This window comes from Canis lupus, chromosome X (assembly GCF_011100685.1).
Source record: "Canis lupus familiaris isolate Mischka breed German Shepherd chromosome X, alternate assembly UU_Cfam_GSD_1.0, whole genome shotgun sequence".
NCBI lineage: Eukaryota > Metazoa > Chordata > Mammalia > Carnivora > Canidae > Canis > Canis lupus.
This window is the reverse complement of record NC_049260.1, coordinates 40903699-40927510: the sequence shown is the minus strand read 5'-3', so window position 1 is coordinate 40927510 and position 23812 is coordinate 40903699. Positions and strand designations below refer to the sequence as shown.

The window sequence follows — 23812 nt, the reverse complement described above, 5'->3', positions numbered from 1 at the left end:
TGTGTTAAGAACCTCTGAGACCTACTCTCAGCAAATTTCTAATATACAGTACAGTATTTTAACTATAATCACCACACTGTACATTAGATCTCTAGAACTTGTTCATCTTACATAACTGCAAATTTGGGAACATTGACCAACATCTTCCCATTACCCTACCTCCCCTACCTCCCCAGGCTCACCCCTGGTAACCACTGTTCAACTCTCTGTTTCTATGGATTCAATTTTTTGAGATTCTCATGACTCATTCTTCTTTCTGTCTTTGGCTTACTTTACCTACCATAATGTCCTCTAGGTTTATCCATATTGTCACAGATGACATGATCTTCTTTTTTAAGGCTGAATAATATTCCATTGTGTATATACCACATCTTTATCCATTTATCTATCAATGGACACTTGGGTTGCTTCCATATCTTGGCTATTGTAAATAATGCTACAATAAACATAGGGGTGAGGATATGTTTGAATTAGAGCTTTTGTCTTCTTTGCGTAAGTACTCAGTAGTGGAATTACTGGATCATATGGTAATTTTATTTTTAATTTTCTGAGTCACCTCCATACTGTTTTCCAGGGTTGCTGCTCCAATTTGCATTCCCACCAACAGTGCATGAGACTTCCTTTCCCTCCACATCCTTACCAACACTTGCTATTTCTTGTGCTTTTCACTTTAGCTATTCTGACAGGTGTAAAGTCTTGTGGTTTTAATTTGCATTTCTCTGATGATGAATGAGGTTGAGCATCTTTCCATGTACCTACATATAGGATCTCATCATCTGAAAACAGAGATAATTTTACTTCTTCCTTTCTGATTTGAGTGCCTTCTATTTCCTTTCCTTGTCTGATTGCTCTGGCTAGTGCTTCCAGTGGTATGTAGAATAGAAGTGGTGAGAGCATCCTTGTCTTGTACTGGATCTTAGAGGAAGATCTCTGAGATTTCCTCCCATTAATTATAATGTTAGTTGTGGGATTTTCATAAATGTGCTTTATTGTGTTGAGGCAAGTTTCTGCTATACCTATTTGGTTGAGAGTTGTTGTTGTTGTTTTAATCATAAGTGGATATGGATCTTTGTCAAATGCTTTTTCTGCATCTATTGGGAGGATCATGTGTTTTTTTATCTTTAATTCTGCTAAAGTGGTGTATCACATTGATTGGCATATTTTAATCATAAACTTGCGCCCCAGAGATAAATCCCACATGGTTGTATTGTATTATCTTCTTGAACTTTGTTTTGGGATCCAGTTAAGTTTCTTGGAAATCTTTTTATTCTTTCAGGTCTTGCCTTTATGATTTGTTAGATGGGGTCCTGGAGCAGTCCCAGTGTAGGGCTAATTATTCTCTGCAACCAGGACAAGACCTTCTTGAAGACTCTACTTACTGCCTCATGAATTATGTGATTTTTCCAGCCTGGTTGGTAGGAGGAGTTACTATTCTTCTGCCTGTACAAGTGCCAGCCACTGTTCCTTCTAATCCTTTCAGACGGTTCTCTCCTTGGCCTCAGGCATTTTCTTCAGATGCATGCACTAATCTGCATTCTTCTGCATAATACACCCTGTGTGGAGGCCCCTATAGGCTAAGCCAATCTGGCTTCCAGAGTCAAGCGGAGCAAGTCAATCAACCTTCCAGACCATGGCATCAGAGAATGACCAGGACAATGTCGGGTGGCTAAGTGGCTGTAAAGGGTGGAGCTTAGATTAGGTTTCAAACAGTCCCTGTTCCACAGAAGTTTCCTCTGGAAGATTTCTTTACCCTTCATATTGGTTTCTGGGGTCATCTCATGGGATTTCACTGTTCTTCAACCTCCCCCACATGATAAACTGGGCCATAAATCCCTGGTAGTTGCTGAAATACCAGCTGGATATGGAGCGTGGGGGGCAGTGTGCTGCTTGGGATTCCAGATCCCTCCAGTTTCTGTAGTGCCCCTCCTCAAAGGCCAGTGCACTCATCCTGGAGAACCCCAATGTTGACTTGTGCCATTCTCATCAACTATTTCCTGACCTGCACAAGAGATGGGGACCTTAAATACCCAGGTTCAGGTGCATATCCAGGCAACTCTGGTGGAGGAGCATGTGCTGGTATTTGGGTTTACCCCCTTTCCCCAGTGGACCCTTCCTAAAAGGCCTCTGCACCCTTGATATTGGGACCTGGGATTGTTCTATATTGGTCTTACTGCTATCCAACCTTCTCTACCCAAGAAATGGGACTTCCAGCTGCCTGGGTCATCATCTAAAGACCAACCATCCATAGAGGGCAGGAAGGCCCTGGGGTATCTTACTGTTCCTGGATTTCCTAAGGTCAGTTCTAAAAGGACTCTGCAGGGATCCCTGGGTGGCGCAGCGGTTTGGCGCCTGCCTTTGGCCCGGGGCGTGATCCTGGAGACCTGGGATCGAGTCCTGCGTCGGGCTCCCGGTGCATGGAGCCTGCTTCTCCCTCTGCCTGTGTCTCTGCCTCTCTGTCTCTCTCTGTGTGACTATCATGAATAAATAAATAAAATCTTTAAAAAAAAAAAAGGACTCTGCACCCTCTGTGGAAGACTCCAACATCTATGTCTACCAGTCCTTTCCACTCCTTTCTCCTCTGCATGAGTAATGGTGTCATGAAATGCCCTCTTTAATGTCAGGCCTTTAGACAGCTTTAGTGACCCCTCGTGAAAGTTGAGACTTCACCTCTGCAGTGCAAATTGGAAATTTCATCGCAGGACTAAAAGTAGAGACGTTGATTCTGAACCTGACATAAAGACTTACCATTTGGAGGAGGAGTAGAGATTTGGTATCTGGAGGGAGAACTGGGGAACCTAGCTTCTGATGTCAGAGGTGGGGACTTATCCTCTGGAGGCAGAGTTTTGACTTGATTCCTGGCAGGAGAGGTCAGGACTCAGTCTCTGGAGAGGGAGGTTGGCACTCAGTATCTGAAGCAAAAAGTAGGAATTAAGTTCTGGTGCTATTAGTGTGGAGTTAGCCTTTGCAGGGGCAGTTGAGGAAGGAATTGTTGGCAGCATAGATTGGAAGTTGGTATCTGGCAGGAGGAAGACAGAATTTAGTGCCTCGTATGAGGAGTCTGGTGTGGGTGCCAGGCCTGAGGACCTTGAACTCAGTGTCTGATGGGTGCAGGTCAATGTCTAGCATTGTAAAAGGTCTGAGATTTTATTCTACTTGCAAGCTAACAAGCTATCCTGTTTCATGGATGCAAGTAGAAATCATGAGACTCCTGGGTCAGGGATAAAGAACTTTACTTTTCTTTTTTTTTTTTTAAGATTTTATTTATTTATGACACACACACACACACACACACACACAGGCAGAGACACAGGCAGAGGGAGAAGCCGGCTCCACACAGGGAGCCCAACGTGGGACCCGATCTCAGGTCTCCAGGATCACGCCTAGAGCTGAAGGCAGCACTAAACCGCTGAGCCACCCAGGCTGCCCAGAACTTTACTTTTCATACCAAAAGTAGTAGCCAGAGTGTCAGATGTTAGAGCTGATTACTCCAAGGGAGTAATACAGATGGGCCTAGATGCATGTCTGCATGCATTGTGAGTTGTATTATAGGAGGGGAATACTGAGTGTGGAAGATTAATCGCTCCTATGATGAGCAGCAACAAGCCTGCTTTTTGTCTGTAAGGAAATCTTATTTCACTTATCAAGGGAACTTGCTACAAACAGTTCTGAGAAAAGACTTGTGTTAAAGAGCGGTCACAACCTTGCATTTTTGGCATGCCCAGCAAGAAATGTGTGTGAATCCTCAGGGATGATGGCAGATTGCCTTTGGTAAGTCAGGATGGCCAGATATCACAATTCCCCGTCAAGCAGATGCCCTTTTTAGAAGTTTGGTTGACTAGATGGCTATTTGTGCAATTGGCCAGAAAAGACTCAGTGCAAGGGTTTAATGTTTGTCATAGGGGAGGCTTCCACCACCAGGGAAGGGAGCTAGAGTGGGGGTCCCACAAGGCTGAGTTTCCAGGTTCAGGGGTCTTGCAGAGAGGATAGCCACTCTGGGGGCTTGGGATCACCTGCAATTCTAGGGGTTTCCTTCTTCAAAGTCCTCAGAGCACTCTACCTTGGCCCCTGGAGCACCTCAGCAATTCCATTACTCTCTGACTTACCTTGAATGAGAAATGGACTGGAAGTGACTGAGTTAGGAGGCTAGCCAGCTGTAACATGGAAGGTGGGGAGGAAGGTCTCCAGTTTTGTGCTTCTGATCATCTCATTTTTATTAGATATTTTTAAAAAATATTTTATTTATTTATTCATGAGAGACACACAGAGAGAGGCAGAGACATAGGTGGAGGGAGAAGCAGGCTCCCCATGGGGAGCCTGATTCGGGACTCAATCTGGAACACGGGATCACATCTTAAGAAGAAGGCAGATGCTCAACTACTGAGCCACTCAGGCATCCCTTAAAAAATAAAATCTTTAAAAAAACTTGATGAGTTTTCAATGGATTTTCAAGGGATAAAGAGAGGATATTACATATTGAATTCAATTCATCGAAAAGAGATTCAGTTTTATTTTTTAAAAGATTTTATTTATTTATTTATTTATTCGAGAGAGAGAGAGAGAGAGAGAGAGAGAGAGAGAGAGAGAGAGACAGGCAGAGGGAGAAACAGGCTCCATGCAGGGAGCCCAACGTGGGACTCAATCCCTGGTCTCCAGGATCACACCCTGGGCTGAAGGCAGCGCTAAACCGCTGAGCCACCCAGGCTGCCCCAAGACATTCAGTTTTAAATGCACCTAACAACAGAGTTCCAAAACTGTCAGAAATGAATAGAGAAACAGACAAATCCAAAATGATAGAAATTTCAACACTCCTTCCTCATTTATGGATAAAACTAGAAGACAGAAGCTCAGGAAAGATATAGAACTGAACACTACCACCACTCAACTGAATCTAACTGCCATTTATAAAACACTCCATTCATAATAGAAGAATGCACATTATTCTCAAATATAAATCTAACAAAACATTTACAATACCTATATGCTGCAAAATGCTGATGAAAAAAGTCATAGAAGACCATATAGTTGAAAGACGCACCATGCTCATGGGTTGGAAGACTCAAAATAGTAAAGATGCTGATTCTCTCCAAATTGTTCTGCTGATTTTTTAAAGATTTATTTATTTATTAGAGAGAGAGAGAGAGAGAGAGAGAGAGAGAAACCCTTGACTGAGAAATGAGAATGGGAAAGGACCAAGCAGAGATCAGACAACTAGTGGACTGTAGTGAGGGTTGGAGAAGAAGCTGTCCTGGGGCTTCAGATCCACCATGCTCCCTGGAGATCCTCAATGAAAAGGCCTTTGCATGTTGGGTTTGAGCCCAGGCATTCATAAACAACTTTACGGAGTTGCTTTTCCCAGCTCCCGACCTGCATGTACATGAATTGGATCTTGATTAACATATCAAAGACTCAGAGAAGTGAGCTAATGCTAGACCTTTTCCCAGGTCCCAGACTGACCACCAGGTAATACACATGTGGAACAGTCCCAAATAACACTGCAAAGCCTGTAAAAACAACTGACATTGGAACCACACCCGCAGAAGATAGGATGGAACTTTTTGACCAAACCTATCATCTGCTAAAACAAATATACCAACATTCTTCATAGGATTTATTTATTTTTTAAAGATTATTTATTTATTCGAGAGAGAGAGAGAGAGAGAGAGGCAGAGACACAGGTAGAGGGAGAAGCAGGCTCCATGCAGGGAACCCAGTGCAGGACTTGATCCCGGGTCTCCAGGATCATGCCCTGGGCTGAAGGCGGCGCTAAACCGCTGAGCCACGAGGGCTGCCCTCTTCATAGGATTTAAACAAGACCTAGAGTTCCATAATATAGTATTCAAAACATCCTGGATACAATCTAAAATTACTCATCATACAAAGAACAATGAAATGCTCAATTCGAATGGAAAAAGACAATAACAGGTGCCAGGAGTGAGATAATGCAGCTGTTGGAATTAGTCTGACAAGCACTTTGAAACGACCATCATATAAAAATGATTGAGCAATCATGAAAATTCTCCAAACAAATGTTAAAATGGAAAGTATTGGAATAGAAATGGAAATTTTAGAACTGGAAATGGACATTTTAGAACTGAAAAATAAAATAATAACAGTAAAAATAACCAGATGGACTCACTAGCAGAGAAAACAGAGAAAAGAGCCAGTGAACTTGAAGATCAATCGATAGAACAGAGAGAAAAAAACATTGAAACAATTTAACAGAAATTCAGGAACTTGTGGGACAAGAACAAAAAGTCTGATGTTCAAGTTTTTGGAGTCCCAGAAAGAGAAATATGAGGCAGACAAAATATTTGAAGAAATAATTTCCCAAACTTCCCAAGTTATGTGTGATATATATATGATGTATATATTCAAGAAGCAGAGCAAACCCTAAACAGGATAAACCCAAAGAAATACATATCCAGACACATCATAATCAAATTGCAGAAAACTAAAGACAAAAACAGTCTTGAAATCGCCCAGAAAAAAATTACTCATTACCTGTAGGGAAATAATGATTTTGAAGACTAGGTTTCTCATCAGAAACCATGAAGGCCAGAAGAAAATAGCACAAATTTAAAGTGCCAAGAGGCTGGAAGTACAGAACTATCAACCATGAATTCCATATCCAGTGAAAATAGCCTTCGGGGATGAAGGTGAAATAAAGACACTATCATATGAAGTAAAAATGAGAGAATTCATAGCAGCAGACCTACTCTAAAAGAACTGTTAATGGAAGTTCTTCAGACAATAAAATGGAGAGCAAAAGAAACTTAGAATATCAGAAATGAAGAAAGAACAACAGAAATGGTAAATATTTTGTTAAAGATAATAAACTATTATTTTCCTCGTGAATTCTTCAAAACACGCTTGATGGTTGAAAGCAAAAAAATTAACATTAATGAGGCACCTGGCTGGCTCAGTCAGTAGAACATGGGACTCTTGACCTCAGGGTTGTTAAGTTTGAGCCCCACGTTGGGTGTAGAGATTACTTCTTTAAAAAATCTTTTTTTAAAAGATTGTATTTATTCATAAGAGACACACAGAGAGAGGCAGAGACATAGGTGGAGGGAAAAGCAGGCTCCCCATGGGGAGCCTGATTCAGGACTCAATCCTGGAACACGGGATCACGTCCTGAGCAGAAGGCAGATGCTCAACCACTGAGCCACTCAGGTGTCCCTTAAAAAATAAAATCTTTGGGCAGCCCCGGTGGCGCAGCGGTTTGGCGCCGCCTGCAGCCTGGGGTGTGATCCTGGAGACCTGGGATCGAGTCCCACATCAGGCTCCCTGCATGGAGCCTGCTTCTCCCTCTCCCTCTGCCTGTGTCTCTGCCTCTCTCTGTGTCTATAAATAAATAAAATCTTAAAAAAGAGACCCATCTTAAAAAAAAAATCTTTAGGGATCCCTGGGTGGCGCAGCGGTTTGGCGCCTGCCTTTGGCCCAGGGCGCGATCCTGGAGACCCGGGATCGAATCCCACATCAGGCTCCCGGTGCATGGAGCCTGCTTCTCCCTCTGCCTATGTCTCTGCCTCTCTCTTTCTCTCTCTGTGACTATCATAAATAAATAAAAATTTAAAAAAATTAAAAAAAAATCTTTAAAAAACCTTGATGAATTTTCAATGGATTTCAATGGATTTTCAAGGGATAAAGAGAGGACATTACATATTGAAAAAAAGTGAATTCATTGAAAAGATATTCAGTTTTATTTTTATTTATTTATTTATTTTTAAAAAGATTTTATTTATTTATTCATGAGAGACCAGAGAGAGAGAGGCAGAGACACAGACAGAGGGAGAAGTAGGCTCCATGCAGGGACCCTGACGTGGGACTCAATCCCGGGTCTGAAGGCGACGCTAAACCACCGAGCCACCTGCGCTTCCCTGATACTCAGTTTTAAATGCACCTAACAACAGAGTTCCAAAACTGTCAGAACTGAATAGAGAACAGAAAAATCCAAAATGATAGAGATTTCAACACTCCTTCCTCATTTATGGATAAAACTAGAAGACAGAAGCTCAGGAAAGATATAGAAGAACTGAACACCACCACCACCCAACTGAATCTAACTGCCATTTATAAAACACTCCATTCATAATAGCAGAATGCACATTATTCTCAAATATAAATCTAACAAAACATGTACAAGACCTATATGCTGCAAAATGCTGATGAAAAAAGTCATAGAAAAAAAAGAAAAAAGTCATAGAAGACCTATATAGCTGAAAGATGCACCATGCTCATGGGTTGGAAAACTCAAAATAGTAAAGATGCTAATTCTCTCCAAATTGTTCTACTGATTTTTAAAAAAGATTTATTTATTTATTTATTTATTTATTTATTTATTTATTTATTTATGAGAGAGAGAGAGAACATGCATAAGCAGGGGGAGGGGAAAAGGAAGGGCTAGAGGGAAGCAGACTCCCCACTGAGCAGGAAGCCTGACATGGGGCTCAATCCCAGGACTCCTGAGATCATGACCTGAGCTGAAGGCAGATGCTCAACCAGAGCCACCCAGGTGCCCAGTTAAGCTGATTCTAAAATTTATATGGAAGGCCAAAGGAACTAGAAGAACTAAGACAATTTTGAAAAAGAACAAAGCTGGAGAAATAACACCATCCAATTTTAAAACTAATTAATAGTGACAGACATCAGATCAATGTTTTCCTGGGGATGAGGGCAGACATACAGAGGGACCAAAGCAAAGGATTACCAAAGAACACAGGCAAAGTCTTGGGGGTGGTAAATAGATTCATTACCTTGCTTGTGGTGTTGGTTTCATTAGTGAGTATATATGTAAAATTTATCAAATTGTAGACTTGAAATATGTATAGGTCAATTATAATTCAATAAAGCTATTTTTTTTAAAGTATTCTCTAAAGTGATATATTGCTTTTACATTTATTAGGTGGCAGTTGGAGCCATGGATTTTGCCAGAGTTTCATTCTCATCCTCCAGTTATATTTTAACTTGCAAAAAGTAATATGTAGGAAAAATAATATGAAGGCAGGTTAGCACTGCAGTATATTTTATAAGATTATGACGAAAATAAAAAGGAACATAATCATAAGTCATTATAAGGTAATTATTTATTAGTTTTTTTAAGCTTTAGGTATAATAAGTATGGAATGCATAAAAGATATAGTACCCCCAGTCCCCTTCTAGCAATTTGCAAAGAGTAGAGGCTGATTGACAGTTGAACAATTCTTTATATTTCTGTAATACCTTTGTAGAAGGCCTCTTAGTGTGTTATCAAAACTACCTGTCACCCCTTATTAAAATGCTCTACCTCTTAAAAATGAAAAAAAAAAAACGTTAATTTTGCCTGTTAATAGTACCATTTCTTTAATTTGTTTTGTAACTAGATTGAAATTTCAGCTCTAGAATTTTCTACGTGTCTTCAAATTTCTCCCAGTAGGAAAGAAGACCTGCCATTCATCCTGCATAGGGATAGGGAGGAATTCCTTTGACCCCAAGGCCAGTTATCTGTTAAAAAGAAAAACGAGAGAAATTTTGCTTAAAGGTAATTCTCAAGTATTCTTCAAAAGCATTTTTTATGATTCATATTAATATATTTAGCTACCAATTATACTTGTTTTATTTCCTATCATAAAAAGGAATTACTTGATTAAGTCGAGTTCACATTGATAATAGTCCAACTAGCAACCATCTGCAATTAACTTGGATTTAAAACTGAATTTATTTATACCATCTTCCTATTTCTTTTCAGTTTGAGAGGTCCATAATTTTTTTAAAGATTCATTTATTTATTCATGAGAGACACAGAGAGAGGCAGAGACACAGGCAGAGCGAGAAGCAGGCTCCATGCAGGGAGCCCGATGTGGGACTCGATCCCGGGACCATGGGATCACGCCCCAAGCCAAAGGCATATGCTCAACCACTGAGCCACCCAGCCTTCCTAGTCCATAATTTTTAAAAAATATTTTATTTATGTATTTGAGATATATATAGAGAGATAGCAAGAGCAAGGAGGAGGGGCAGAGGGAGAGGGAGAAGCAGACTCCCCGCTGAACAGGGAGCCTGACTTGGGGCTTGATCCCAGGACTCTGAGATCGTGATCTGAGCCGAAGGCAGATGCTTAACTGACTAAGCACCCAGGTGTCCCTAGAGGTCCATAGTTTTTATCAGTGTTTGTTTTGTTGCAAAAAGGAAGAAGCCCAAAGATATTCTTTTGACACCAAAACAATCAACTGATCTCATAAACATGTTTCAAACACTGATTTTTCAAGCTCGTTCTATTGATTTACAGAATTTTGGCAAACACTACTGAAGCACAACAATATTTTGAAATGCTGCACAAAGTGGGCTAAACACATGATCTTGTACTTACAGTCTATAAAGTCTAAATAAAATGTTTTAAAAAGTCTAGCATAAAAAAAAAGTCTAGCATGATGAGCTTAAAATTGCTAAATAGAGAAATGCCTGGGTGGCTCAGTTGGTTGGGCACCACACTCTTGATTTTGGCTCAGGTCATGATCTGAGGGTCGTAAGATCAAACCCCTGGTTGTGCTCTACACTGGGTGTGGAGCCTACTTAAGATTTTCTCTCCCTCTCCCATTGCCCTCCTTGTCCCAACTCGAGTGTGTGTGTGTGTGTGTGTGTGTGTGTGTGTGCGCGCGCACATATACCTGCTTTCTCTTGCTAAAAAAAATACTAAGTAGAATTATGTTTTGGAAGTATGGAAAAGCACTAATCAGAGCACATGGGTGGCTCAGTCAGTTGGGTGTCTGCCTTTGGCTCAGGCCATAATCTTGGGGTCCTGGGATCCAGCCCTGTGCCTGGCTCCCTGCTGAGCAGGGAGCCTGCTTCTCCCTCTCCCTCTGCCCCTCTCCCTGTTCGTGCTCTTTCTCTCTTGCTCTCTCTCTCTCTCTCAAATAAATAAAAATGAAATATAAATAAATAAATAATAAAAAGAAAAAGCACTAATCACTCAGTTACTTAGCCAAGGATCTCCCATCTCACCCTCAAATTAAAATAAATAGCTGGATCACCTTGAAAATCCCACCAGCTTCAGGCTGCTTCAGAAGACTCTCAGGGTCCATTCCATCCCGGGCACAGGTCACATACATTTCAGAGTAGTCCTTCCCTCCAAAGCAGCATGAAGTTGTTTTATCAACAGGTAACTTCACAGTTTGGAGTCTTTTCCCTAGATCACCAAATATTTTTTTGAGAGTCCAGCTCTAGCAAATTTTCAACCTGCACTACTGTTCGGGACCCCTTGTAGAGAATTAGGGATAATCAAAAAGGATTGTGGAGGTCAGACTTCAGCCATGTATTTAACCTACCTTCCCTGACAATTTGTTTTGGGCAAAAAGACTTAACCTCCTCAGGAAAAGAAGTTCTGCCTGTAAGTTTTGTGCTCTATCTTTGGCCTTTATTTCCAAGCCGTCCTACTGAGACCTCTGAATATAGCTCCATATAACTTAATTAGTAATGAAGTTTCTTTGGTTGCTAGTGTCGTGTTTTTTTCTAGACATGGCAGGGATTTTTTTCTTTTGCTGTGAGCCTACCTGTCTCAGGATCCAAACGAATCACTCTTCCTCCATTGTAACAGGCCACCCAGAGCTTCCCCTCAGTATCGATACACATTCCATCTGGAATTTGTTCTTCTTTCTCCAGCTTGTAAACACTTCTGCGGTTGGCTAGAGTTAAAACAAACAAACATACACACATGACAAAGCAATAGGCCACTCAATGCTGGGCATCAGACAAGGAACTCGCAAGTTGACTGTAAATCCTGATGACTTTTGCTTATCCGGGTCTGGCATGTGGGATGGTTCAGAAGAATTCCTAACTAAACAAAAATGTCCAGAAACACGAGTGGGCACTCCTCAACTAAGGATTTTTGCCACATGATTTGGGGGTGATTGCACTCTCTTTAGTTTGTGTACAGTCATATCCATCTAAGCTTTTGGAGAAGGAGAGCCAAAAGGGAGTTGAATTCTTTTTTTTTTTTTGGAAGTAGAATTATTAATAAAATACCAATAGTTCTTTTTGAGGTTGACCTGAACTGAAGCTCTGAGCACCCACCTCGGATACAGTTCAGTCTGCGGTTAGACCTTTGCTGTTTTGCTTATAAAAATGCTGACTTTGATTAACTCCAAGATCTAGAAGGCAACTTAATGGTGGCCTTACCATGTGAATGGCCCATATGCAAAAAATAGTAAGATGTGAGAGTTCTGTTTCTGCCCAGCTGAATGCTCCAAAATCATCTTATCAAAACTCAATATTGAAGAGCTTATTTCTGAGAGGAGGGGTAATCTGGAGCCAACCAGCTGGCATTAAAGGAGGGGGAATCACAGGATACAAAGAACCCCCCCATCAAGCTCCAGAGGAAATTTATACTACAAAATCCAGGTCATCATGGTAACTGCATTGTGGTATAGTGGAAAAAAAGATGTTAAAACCACGTGTCAGTAAAAATGGGTAAAAACAGTTGTAACAAAGAGCCTTATATATTTCAAAGCAAAACATCTGTACTGAAATAACTGGCCTCTCGTTAAATCTACACGAGAGCCTTGTGATATTTTTTTTGAGTTGCTTTTATGATTGGTTTTGCTCTTGTGGTTTGGCACCTTCCACAAAACAGTTTCAAGAACTCCCTCCTGATTTTTCCTCAAGAATTCTTTCCTTCCCAGTTTCCAACTGTGGCTCATGCAGAACTCACTGATGGAACTGAACAATCTGCAGCTACGTTTTAGACTTTCCCACTTTGGAAGATTGTTAATTTGTCTCTGAGTATTGCCTACCATTAACTAAAGGACAAATGAGAAATGCCAACCCCAACCCTAACTTTCTGTTCTTTTATCTAATTCTGCTGTGTATTATTTGCCTGTAGGCACCTCCCGGTAGAACAGCATCCATTGCACAGTGAGCCTCTTTCTAGAGATGGTGGCGAGAGAGGGGATTAAGGATCTATTCATATTATGTCCGAGGTGGCCACAGTTAGTTGTGTTGAGGGCCATGGCTTGATTGGCCGCACAGTTGAGTCTGGGCAATTATGACTATGTTGGAATAGTCACATCAGACAGTTCTTTATTTGACAAGTAAGGGCCTTTTCATATAAGTTGAGGAAGAGGCAGCTTACTAGTTACACACATATGAAAAAAAATACCAGCAGTATTAAGAAGAATAATGAAAAAGTACATACAGATCTTCCCCGTCTGCAGGTCATAGTCAAAGGCATCCACAGAGTAGGACAGACTATCAATGTAATAGAAGATCTTGTGATCCAGGGACCAATCCAAACCATTGGAGATGTCCACCTGGTCAAAATACTTTTCCACATGGCCATCAGGAAAGAGGGAGTACAGGGACCCCTGGTGCCGTTCCAGAACTGCTGGGGCCGTTTCCTCAGCCATGGTGCCTACAAAACCCCAAAAGCACTGGGTTTAGCATCACAGGACCTTGCTCCATGCCCTACACCATCTTTTATCAAAAGGGTTCCTTTCCCAGCATTAAATCAAGGAAACTAGGGGCACCTGGGTGGCTCAGTGGTTGAGCTTCTGCCTTCAGCTCAGGTTGTGATCCTGGGGTCCTGGGATTGAGTCCTGCATCCGGCCCCCCACAGGGAGCCTGCTTCTTCCTCTGCCCATGTCTCTGTCTCTCTCTTTGTGTCTCTCATGAATAAGTAAATAAAATCTTAAAGAAAAAAAATCAAGGAAACTATTTTTTTTAAATTTTATTTATGATAGTCACAGAGAGAGAGAGAGAGAGAGAGAGAGAGAGAGGCAGAGACATAGGCAGAGGGAGAAGCAGGCTCCATGCACCGGGAGCCCGATGTGGGATTCGATCCCGGGCCTCCAGGATCGCGCCCTGGGCCAAAGGCAGGCACCAAACCGCTGCGCCACCCAGGGATCCCATCAAGGAAACTATTATATGATCCCCATCTGGGTCCTATATTAGAAAAAAAGAAATGACAACTACCTTGCTTATGATGCGAATGGGAATCACACCGACAGGTCTGGTTCCAAATAAGGAGAACATCTCTACCAACCCCACTTTCTCCCACTGAGCGCAACTCTACAATCTAGACCAAACCTATGGTAGAGCTATTTGAGAACTCTGAAAAGTCAATATCAGGCAGCTCTGGGAAGAACAACGGAATTTTCAGTGCCACCTAATGGGTGGTTAGTTCTCCATTTTATTTTCCAGATGTCCCAGCCTGAACTCAACACAGCTGAAACTTGGAAGTGAGCACCGTGGTGAAGAGAGATCCAAGAGAAACCCTCTCAGTCTGACTCAAGGAGCAGAAAGGAAACTCCTGAGGCTCAAAGAGTGGAAGAAATCTCTGTTTCTTTTCTTTGCATTTGCTTTCTCAAATAGCTCCATCGTAGGTTTGTTCCAGATTGTAGGGTTGCTCTCAGTGGGAGAAAGTCGGGTTGGGAGAGATGTTCTCCTTCTTATTGGGAACCAGACCTGTCGGTGTGATTTCCATTCGCATCATAAGCAAGGTAGTTGTCATTTTTTTTTTCTAATATAGGACCCAGATGGGGATCATATAATAGTTTCCTTGATTTTTTAATTTAAGATTTTATTTATTTATTTGTGAGAGACACAGAGAAAGGCAGAGACATAGGCAGAGGGGGAGGCAGGCTCCCCGTGGGGGGATGTAGGACTCCATCCCAGGACCCCAGGATCATGCCCTTAGCCAAAGGCATATGCTCGACCACTGAGCCACCCATGTGCCCCACCCTACTTCTTTTCTACTCCTTTCTCCAGTCTACCAGCTATTTGAAGCAAGGGTAGTTAACAGCAGAGAGTGGCCCACAACAGGAAACTGCAGGAATCAAGACTTAGGGAAGGGGACATTCCTCTCCAGCTGGTTGAAGACAGAGTTCCAAAAGGGGAGAGCCAAACACTGCTGCTTTTACATCCCTCTCCTCCTCTGTCTGGCTGCTGCGTAGCCCCAGAGACAGCATCGTTCTAGAAATGGGTAGTTTCTGGCTGGAGGAATGACAAAGACAGCTCCAGGAAAATGGGAAGTACTTGGAGATAGTGAAGAGGGATGTTGCTCAGGAATGCAATTCCATAAAGCTGTTTATGATCGCCCGGGGCTCATCTTCTACTTGTACGGGGCTCATCTTCTACTTGTACGTGCACGAATCTGGTTCTAATTAGCATACCAAAGACTGAGAATGCAGCTGTGGTTAGAACTCACCAGTCTCAGGCTGACCACTGAGTAGCCTACATGTGAGCCAGATCCTAATGGCACCTCACAGACAGCAGGCTCAAGCTTTTCGGTTAAATGTTCTGAACCTATAGATCACTAACTAGGACAAATATATCAACATTCTCCATAGGATTGAACCAAGATCCAGGGTCTCAAAATAATATTTAAAATTTCTAGGAAACTTGGCAATGCAAGGAAGGAGAAGGGAGTAGAGGACACAACGAATAGCCAAATAAACATTTTAGAACTGGGGCATCTGGGTGGCTCAGGGGTTGAGCATCTATCTGCCTTTGGCTCAGGTTGTGATCCTGGAATCCAGGGATCCAGTCTTGCATCGGGCTCCCCGCAAGGAGCCTGCTTCTCTCTTTGCCTATGTATCTGCCTCTCTCTCTGTGTCTCTCATGAATAAATAAAATCTTAAAAAGATTTTTTAGAACTGAAAAAGAAAATAATAATAATAATAATAATAATAATAATAATAATAAAATAATCTAGAAACTGACTGGATGGATTTGCTAGCAGGATAGAGATGACAAAGGAAAGAGTTAGTGTAGGGAATGATAGGTCAATAGAAATTATCCAGGAGCACTTGGCTGGCTCAGTCAGTAGAGGGCACGCGAGATTCTTGATCTTGGGGTTGTGAGTTTGAGCTCCACGTTGGGCCTAGAGATTACTTAAAAAAATTAAAAATCTTAAAATATATTTAAAAAGAAATTATCCAATGTGAACGACAAAAATAATATTGAAAAAAAATGAACAGAGCTTTAGAGATCTGTGGAACAACAAAAGAGCTAACATATGTGTCATTAGATTCCTAGAGGAGGAAAATACAGGGTGGAAACACATTTGAAGAAGCAATGGTTCAAAACTCAAGTCTGGTGAAAAGCAGAAAACTATAGATTCAAATTGAGCAAACCCAAAACAGGAGACAATCCCAAGGAAATCTATACCCAGACACATCATAATCAAAATTCCGAAAACTAAAGTCAAATAGAAAGAAAGCAAAATGACATATGATATACCTAAGAATAATGATTTCAATGACTGTCAATTTTTCATGAGGAACTATGGAGGTCAGAAGGAGGTGACGCAGTTTTTTTCTTTTTCTTTTTCTAAAGTAGGCTCCTTCCCAGAGTGGAGCCCAGCATGGGAGCTTGAACTCATAATCCTGAGATCAAGACCACAGCCAAGATCAAGAGTTGAATCCTTGACTAAGCTACCCAGGCGCCCCAGAAGGGACACATTTTTCATTTGCTGAAAGAAAAAAAAAAAAGGTGTCAGCCTAGAATTCTATATTCAGTGAAAGTATCTTTCAAGAATGGAGGTGAAATAAAGATATTCTCATACAAAGTAAAACTGGGGGGATCCCTGGGTGGCGCAGTGGTTTGGCGCCTGCCTTTGGCCCAGGGCGCGATCCTGGAGACCCGGGATCAAATCCCACATCGGGCTCCCGGTGCATGGAGCCTGCTTCTCCCTCTGCCTATGTCTCTGCCTCTCTCTCTCTTTCTCTCTCTCTCTCTGTGACTATCATAAATAAATTAAAAAAAAATCAAAGTAAAACTGGGAGAATTCATAGCCAGCAGACCTGTTCTAACAGAATTGCTAAAGCAAGTTCCTTAGAAGGGAAATGACATCAAAATGCAGCTTGAAACAACAAAATGAAGAGCAATGGAAATAGTAAATTTAATAGACAGTTCTTCTTTTTAGTGCTTTAAAATATTTCTTTTTTTGTTAAAGATTTTATTTTTTAAAAGATTTTTTTATTTTAAAGTAATCTCTATATCCAACCTAGGGCTTGAACTCACAACCCCGAGATCAAGAGTTGCATGCTCCACCAACTGAACCAGCCAGGCACCCCTTTAAAATATTTTTGATGGTTAAAGCAAAAATTACATTTTCCAACAGGATTTATATGTATGTATATAAAGACAACTATAGGGATGCTTGGCTCAGGGCGTGAGCCAGGAGTTCCAGGGTCAAGTCCCACATTGGGCTCCCTGCGGGGATCCTGCTTCTCCCTCTGCCTGTCTCTGCCTGTCTCTGTGTCTCTCATGAATAAATAAATAAAATCTTTAAAAAAAGACAACTATAGTATAAAGAAGTGATAATCAATTGAAGCGGTAAAATCTTGATTATAGATAGACTGCAAAAAGTTAACTGTAGGGCAGCCCGGGTGGCTCAGCGGTTTAGCGCCGCCTTCAACCCAGGGCGTGATCCTGGAGACCCGGGATCGAGTCCCACTTCGGGCTCCCTGTATGGAGCCTGCTTCTCTGTTTGCCTGTGTCTCTGCCTCTCTCTCTGTGCCTCTCATGAATAAAAAAAATAAAATCTTAAAAAAAGTTAACTGTATATTTTACAATCCTTTCAGAAGCCCTTAAAAAACTATACAGAGAGATACAGCAAAATATCATTATAAATAAATTAAAATTGAATTCTAAAGAAGGTTGAAGTAACCCAAAAGAAGGCAGGAAAGGGGAAACAGGAACAAAAATATACAGAGGGAAAGAAGAGAAAACAAATAACAAAATGGTAGATCTACATCAAAGCATATCAATAATTAAAACACATCAATTAATACATTGTTGAGATGAATTTCTAAAAAATCCAATTATTTGCTTGCTGCAAGAAACTCACTTCTGGGACGCCTGGGTGGCTCAGTGGTTGAGTGCCTGCCTTTGGCCCAGGGCGTGATCCTGGAGTCCCGGGATCGAGTCCCACGTCAGGCTCCCTGCATGGAGCCTGCTTCTCCCTCTGCCTGTGTCTTTGCCTCTCTCTCTCTCTCTCTCTCTGTGTCTTTCATGAATAAAAACAAAACAAAGCAAAACAACAACAAAAAAACCCTAGCACTTAAAAAAAAAGAAAAAGAAACTCACTTCAGATATAATGATAGAGATTGTGTACAAGTGAAAGGATGGGAAAAGCCATGCAAGTATTGATTAAAATATTAGCTGGAGGGGCTGTATTAATATCAGACAAAACAATTAGAGCAAAGGGGGATCCCTGGGTGGCTCAGCAGTTTGGCGCCTCCCTTCAGCCCAGGGTGTGGTCTTGGAGTCCCAGGATCGAGTCCTGAATCGGGCTCCCCGCACGGAGCCTGCTTCTCCCTCTACCTGAGTTGTGTCTCTGCCTCTCTCTCTCTCTCTCTCTCTCTCTCTCTCTCTCTGCGTCTCTCATGAATAAATAAATAAGATCTTAAAAAAATAATTAGAGCAAAGAAAATTACCAGGGATACATAGGGGTGCTACGTATCGTGAAAATGGTCAATTCACTAAGGAGACATAGCAACCTTAAATTTGTATGTGCTTAACAACAGAGCTTCAAAATACACAAAGCAAAAGTCAGAGCTGAAAAGAAATAGACAAATCCATAATTACAATTGGAGATGTCAGCATTCCTCTCTCGGTAATAGATACAAGTAGATAGAAAAATCAGCAAAGACATAGAACTGAACAGCATCAACCAATCTAAGTGGCATTTACAGAACACTGTACACTCAACAGCAGCAGAGTAAGAATGGGTTAAAGGAAAATAAACAAAAGTTTGGAAGCTTGAATAGCAAGCAAGACAGGGTAAATCCTCCCTCCCAGGGGACAAGGATGTTCACACAGCAGTTTCGGGCTATAGGGTAGTTGGATTTGTTTCACTAATATTCCTCCCCACTGTCTGCCCCACAGAAAGAGATACCTGGAACGTGAATGTGAATTCCCCACTGCTCGGAAAGGGTTCTACCTTTGTGGGAAAGAACAAGCTGGAGCCCTGGCTTATACCTCACTGTCTAGGAGTGAGCACACACAGGTCAGACCTTGGATGTAGTGACACCCTCACCTCCTGACTATCAAATGACTCTACCCTTTCCTGGTCCAGAAATATCTCCTAGTACCTGCTGAAAGCTATGAACTCTCTAGAAAAAGGTTCTCAGGTGCTTCTGACAGATGCGCATGATCAGTTTGTACACCTACAATGATGCCTACAATTTTAAGAGGTCTCCTCCAGGCACAGTTTAAAAACTGGGGACTCCAGGCTAAGGACTCAGGCTTCCGAGGATGTCTTCGTTTTGTCTCACAAAGAGCCACAGAACCGTATACTATAGCCATAAGGGAGAGAGAAAATCAATTTTGACAGCAGGTAGGGTATCCAATCCTATTTCCTTATCCTGCAGAAATCAGTGGCAGAGGGCTTCCAATCGATTCTCATCTTTAATCTTTCAACCTGACCTGGACTAGATCTGTGGTTGTGTAAAGTCCAGGGATATGGGAAGCGAGCCATGGCCAGTCGTTCGGATCTCACGTACCTTCCATGCTGAAAGTGAATGGAGCCACGGCAGCATGGCTGATACCGTGAGGAGGCGGGGTGGGGAGGTGGAAACAGCAGGGTTTTGAAATCAACTTTGGCTAATTTGTTATGACGAGAAGGAAATAAGAATGTATGTGAAATGTATTATTTAACTGGAAACTATAGTTACATTTCACTGAAAGCTGAACATAAGCCATTCTACAGCCATCACAGTCAACATTGGTTCAAGAAAGATTCATCAACAAATGTAAAACCCAAGAGAGATGTTTTGCTGAGGACTAGGATATTTGGTTGGTCTTCAGGTATCTCCCTCCGTGTGGCAGCTAGCCTCCAAGATGGCCCCAAGGGATCCCTGCCTCCCTATCCCCCTAAGGGATATTCACACCCTTTGTATGTAGTCTCTTCTATCATTGTGTGACCAATAGCACATGACAGAAGTGATGGTTTATCACTTCCAAAATTAGTTATAGTATGACTGTAGCCTCTGTTTTGGGTGTCCTCATTTTCTCTGCCCCCCCCCCCCCCCCCCGTCTCTCACCTCACTGGCCCCGGGAGAAGCCATGTCCAGAGCAGCCCTATGGAGAGGCCCACTTGGTAAGGAACTGAAGCCTCCTGCCGACCCCTTGTGAGTGAGCTTGGACATGAATCCTCCAGGTCCCTTGAGAGACTCCAGCCCCTTCTGAGGCTACAGCCCCCGCCAACAGCTTGACTGCAACTTCATGATACAGCTTTGAACTAGAACCATCGGGCTAAACCACATCCAGATTCTTAACCTTCAGAAACTATGTGATGTAAGAAATATTTCTTATTTTAAGCTGCTAAATTTCAGGGTAGTTTGTTACACAGCAATAGATGACTAATAAACCCCACAAAATGTTTATAAATCACAATTAAAAATAATAACCATGGGGGTGCCTGGGTGGCTCAGTCGGTTAAGTCTCCGACTCTTGATTTCAGCTCAGGTCATGATCTCAGGGTTGTGAGATGGAGCCCTGCGCTGGGCTCATGCTCAAGGCAGAGTCTGCTTGTCCTTCTTCCTGCCCCTCTGCCCCTCTGTTCTCTTTCTATCTGAAATAAGTAAATGAAATCTTTTAAAAAATTAGTAATTATGCAGTAGAGAAATCTGAGAAGACCTAAACCAGGTGATCAAAACGAACATCACCCACGAGGGACATGGTATCCAGGTGGGATACCTGGACAAAGACAGTATCACCTCTGTAGTATTCTAGCGACAAATGTACGGCATCGATCTAATCACAAGGAAACATTAGACAAACACAAGGACAAGAGGAACATGAGGAATGTTCTATTAAAAACAGGAGGAATTGCTTCCCTCTGCCTATGTCTCTGCCTCTCTCTGTGTCTCTCAGGAATAAATAAATAAAATCTTAAAAAAGGGCACCTGGGTGGCTCAGTGGTTGAGTGTCTGCCTTTGGCTCAGGCCGTGATCCCAGGGTTCTGGGATCGAGTCTCGCATTGGGCTTCCGCAGGGAGCCTGCTTCTCCCTCTGCCTGTGTTTCTGCCTCTCTCTGTGTCTCTTATGAATAAATAAATAAAATCTTAAAAAAGGGGGGGGGTAGTTGTATGTATTCTTCAAACATGGCAGGGTCATAAAAAACAAGAAAGGCTATGTTCTGTCCCAGACTACAGAGGTTTAAAGAGACATGTCAACTAAATGCAATACATAATCCTAGACTGGATCCTGTGGTGGAGGGGGAAAAATACTATAAAGGACATTATTTGGTTAATAGACAAAACTGGAGTATAGATAGTATGTCAGATATAACTGTTAACAATGGGGATCCCTGGGTGGCGCAGCGGTTTAGCGCCTGCCTTTGGCCCAGGGCGCGATCCTGGAGACCCAGGATCGAATCCCACGTCGGGCTCCCGGTGCATGGAGCCTGCTTCTCCCTCTGCCTGTGTCTCTGCCCCTCTCTCTCTCTCTCTCTCTGTGACTATCATAAATAAATAAAAATTTAAAAAACCTGTTAACAATGTTAAACTTTTTTTAAGTTGATAACTATACTGAGGTAGTGCAAGAATGTCATTTTCTTGGGAAAATCACATGGAAGTATTTTCCAGGGTTGTGATATATGCAACTTACTTTCAAATGATTCTGGAGGAAAGTATGTTGATATACATAGAGAGCGAGCAAATGGGACAAAACCGTTGACAATAGGTGAATCTAGGTAAAGGGTGGACAGGTGTTGTTTGTACTATTTTTACTTCTTTTTTCTGTCAATTTGAAATTATTTCCAATTTAAACATCATCAGCAACCACAAAACCTCTATTTTAAAACTCATTTAAACTATAATAGGACCACGTACATTTTAGTCTCCGCTAGAGACAGATATTGAAAGATTTTCTCATGGCATTCTTTTTTTTTTAATTTTTATTTATTTATGATAGTCACAGAGAGAGAGAGAGAGAGAGAGAGAGAGAGGCAGAGACATAGGCCGAGGGAGAAGCAGGCTCCATGCACCGGGAGCCTGATGTGGGATTCGATCCCGGGTCTCCAGGATCGCGCCCTGGGCCAAAGGCAGGCGCCAAACCGCTGCGCCACCCAGGGATCCCTCTCATGGCATTCTTAAAATTAAAAAATGAGCCTTTGGCTCAGGTCATGACCCCAGGGTCTTGGGATCGAGCCCCACAAGGGGGTCCTGGCTCAGTGGGGAGCGTGCTTCTCTCTCTCTCCCCTGCTAATGCTGTCTCTCTCATATAAATAAAATCTTTTAAAAAATTATCATTTTTAACAGTTGATTTTTAAAAAAGATTTTATTTATTTATTCATAGACACAGAGAGAGAGAGAGGCAGAGACACAGGCAGAGGGAGAAGCAGGCTCCATGCAGGGAGCCTGTGGGACTCGATCCCGGGTCTCCAGGATCACACCCCAGGCTGCAGGCGGCGCCAAACCGCTGCGCCAGCAGGGCTGCCCTTAACAGTTGATTTTTAATTGGCTTTCTCTTATGTATGTATGTATGTACTTTTACACTTCTGTTAAGTAAACTCTACCCCCGGGACGCCAGGGTGGCTCAGCTGTTGGGCACCTGTTAGGCAGGGATCCGGGATCTAGTTCCACATTGGGATCCCTGAGAGGAGCCTGGTTCTTCCTCTGGTTATGTCTCTGCCTCTCTCTCTCTGGGTCTCTCATGAATAAATAAATAAATCTTAAAAGAAACCCAAAACTCTACCCCCAGTGTGGGACTCGAACTCATGATCCCAAGATCAAGAGTCATATGCTCTACCAACTGAGCCAGCCATGCGTCCCTTGGGATATATTTTTTAAGGAAAAGCTATTCAAGTAATAATAAAAGAAGAACCCAAGACCCGTTATGAATAACATTTTACCACTACCAATTCGAGACTTTTCTAAGTCCTGCTTCTCTCCCACGCTCAGTCAATAGGTGCTAGAGATAAACCGTACCAGCAAAGTATCTTCCAGCGGGATCCACCTTTCCATCATTGAACCGATTGTTTTTCTTGTCTTTATCTACTGTGGCCAGGGCAACTGCTGACTGATCTTCCCAGTTCAAAGCACAGAACTTTGTTCCAATGGTGGCGACATAGCCTCTTCCCTGGCGAAGGGCCACAGAGCTAATGGGGGCATCTGCAGAAGCAAAAGCAGCAGTCAGAAGGCAGTAAGTGGGCCAGTGGCGGTCATCCCGCCACCTGGCATCTCTAAGAGGATTCTAGCTCTTTTGACAATGGGAGTGCCCTCTCCCTTCTGTTGAGTGGTGAAGACTACAGAACCAAGTATATTTGTTGAGCAGTATCCTGGGCAGCAGAGATAGAAAGGTGAAGGAAACCCAACTCTTCTGGAAACTTCCAGTTGAGTGGGAGAAGCAGAGAAATCACATAGGGGCAGCCACCATACATTGGAGCAGGTGCCACATCAAGTTCAAAGGGAGGGGATGTCTTTAACTGGGGTGGAATGGGGGAACGGGGAGCACCAAAGTAGCTGTCACAGAGCAAGTGATGCTTGATTCACCTGATCTCCAGGAAACTCAGAGACACAAACTGTGTTAGTTCCGGCAACTAGGTTTTGTGACATCTCTCTCTGATTCGGGACTTGTCTTTTCTAAGGGGTCCTGTTTTATGTATGTAATTGAAAATTGTTTCTCAAATTCTTTTTTGGAAGGAAGCATGATAAAAATAATAGAAACATAGATGTGGTGATAAAACAATCATATGTGACTAGATTGCTATATTTTGTATTTTTAAATTTTAGGTTTTCTGGGCTTAACATTTTTCCACGTATAAGGAAACTTCTTTGTCTAGAGAGATTGATTACCATGGTGAACAGTCAGAGGAAACAAATTTATCAGAG

At 42.2% G+C, this 23812-nt stretch overlaps 1 protein-coding gene across 3 annotated transcripts in view; it reads right to left on the bottom strand.

Annotated features, from left to right (window-relative positions):
- Positions 1 to 9071: 9071 nt before the first annotated feature.
- The window catches only part of RGN (regucalcin), a 31576-nt gene continuing 16835 nt past the window's right edge, over positions 9072 to 23812 (bottom strand). For all 3 annotated transcript variants that reach the window (XM_038587295.1, XM_038587294.1, XM_038587293.1), the window contains 5 exons: positions 22910 to 23092; positions 13169 to 13384; positions 11529 to 11660; positions 11010 to 11164; positions 9072 to 9483 (listed from right to left, as the gene is read on the bottom strand). In XM_038587295.1, coding sequence (XP_038443223.1) covers positions 9433 to 9483; positions 11010 to 11164; positions 11529 to 11660; positions 13169 to 13384; positions 22910 to 23092 — 737 coding nt within the window. In that variant the 3' untranslated portion in view covers positions 9072 to 9432. The remainder of the gene's footprint in view (positions 9484 to 11009; positions 11165 to 11528; positions 11661 to 13168; positions 13385 to 22909; positions 23093 to 23812) is intronic.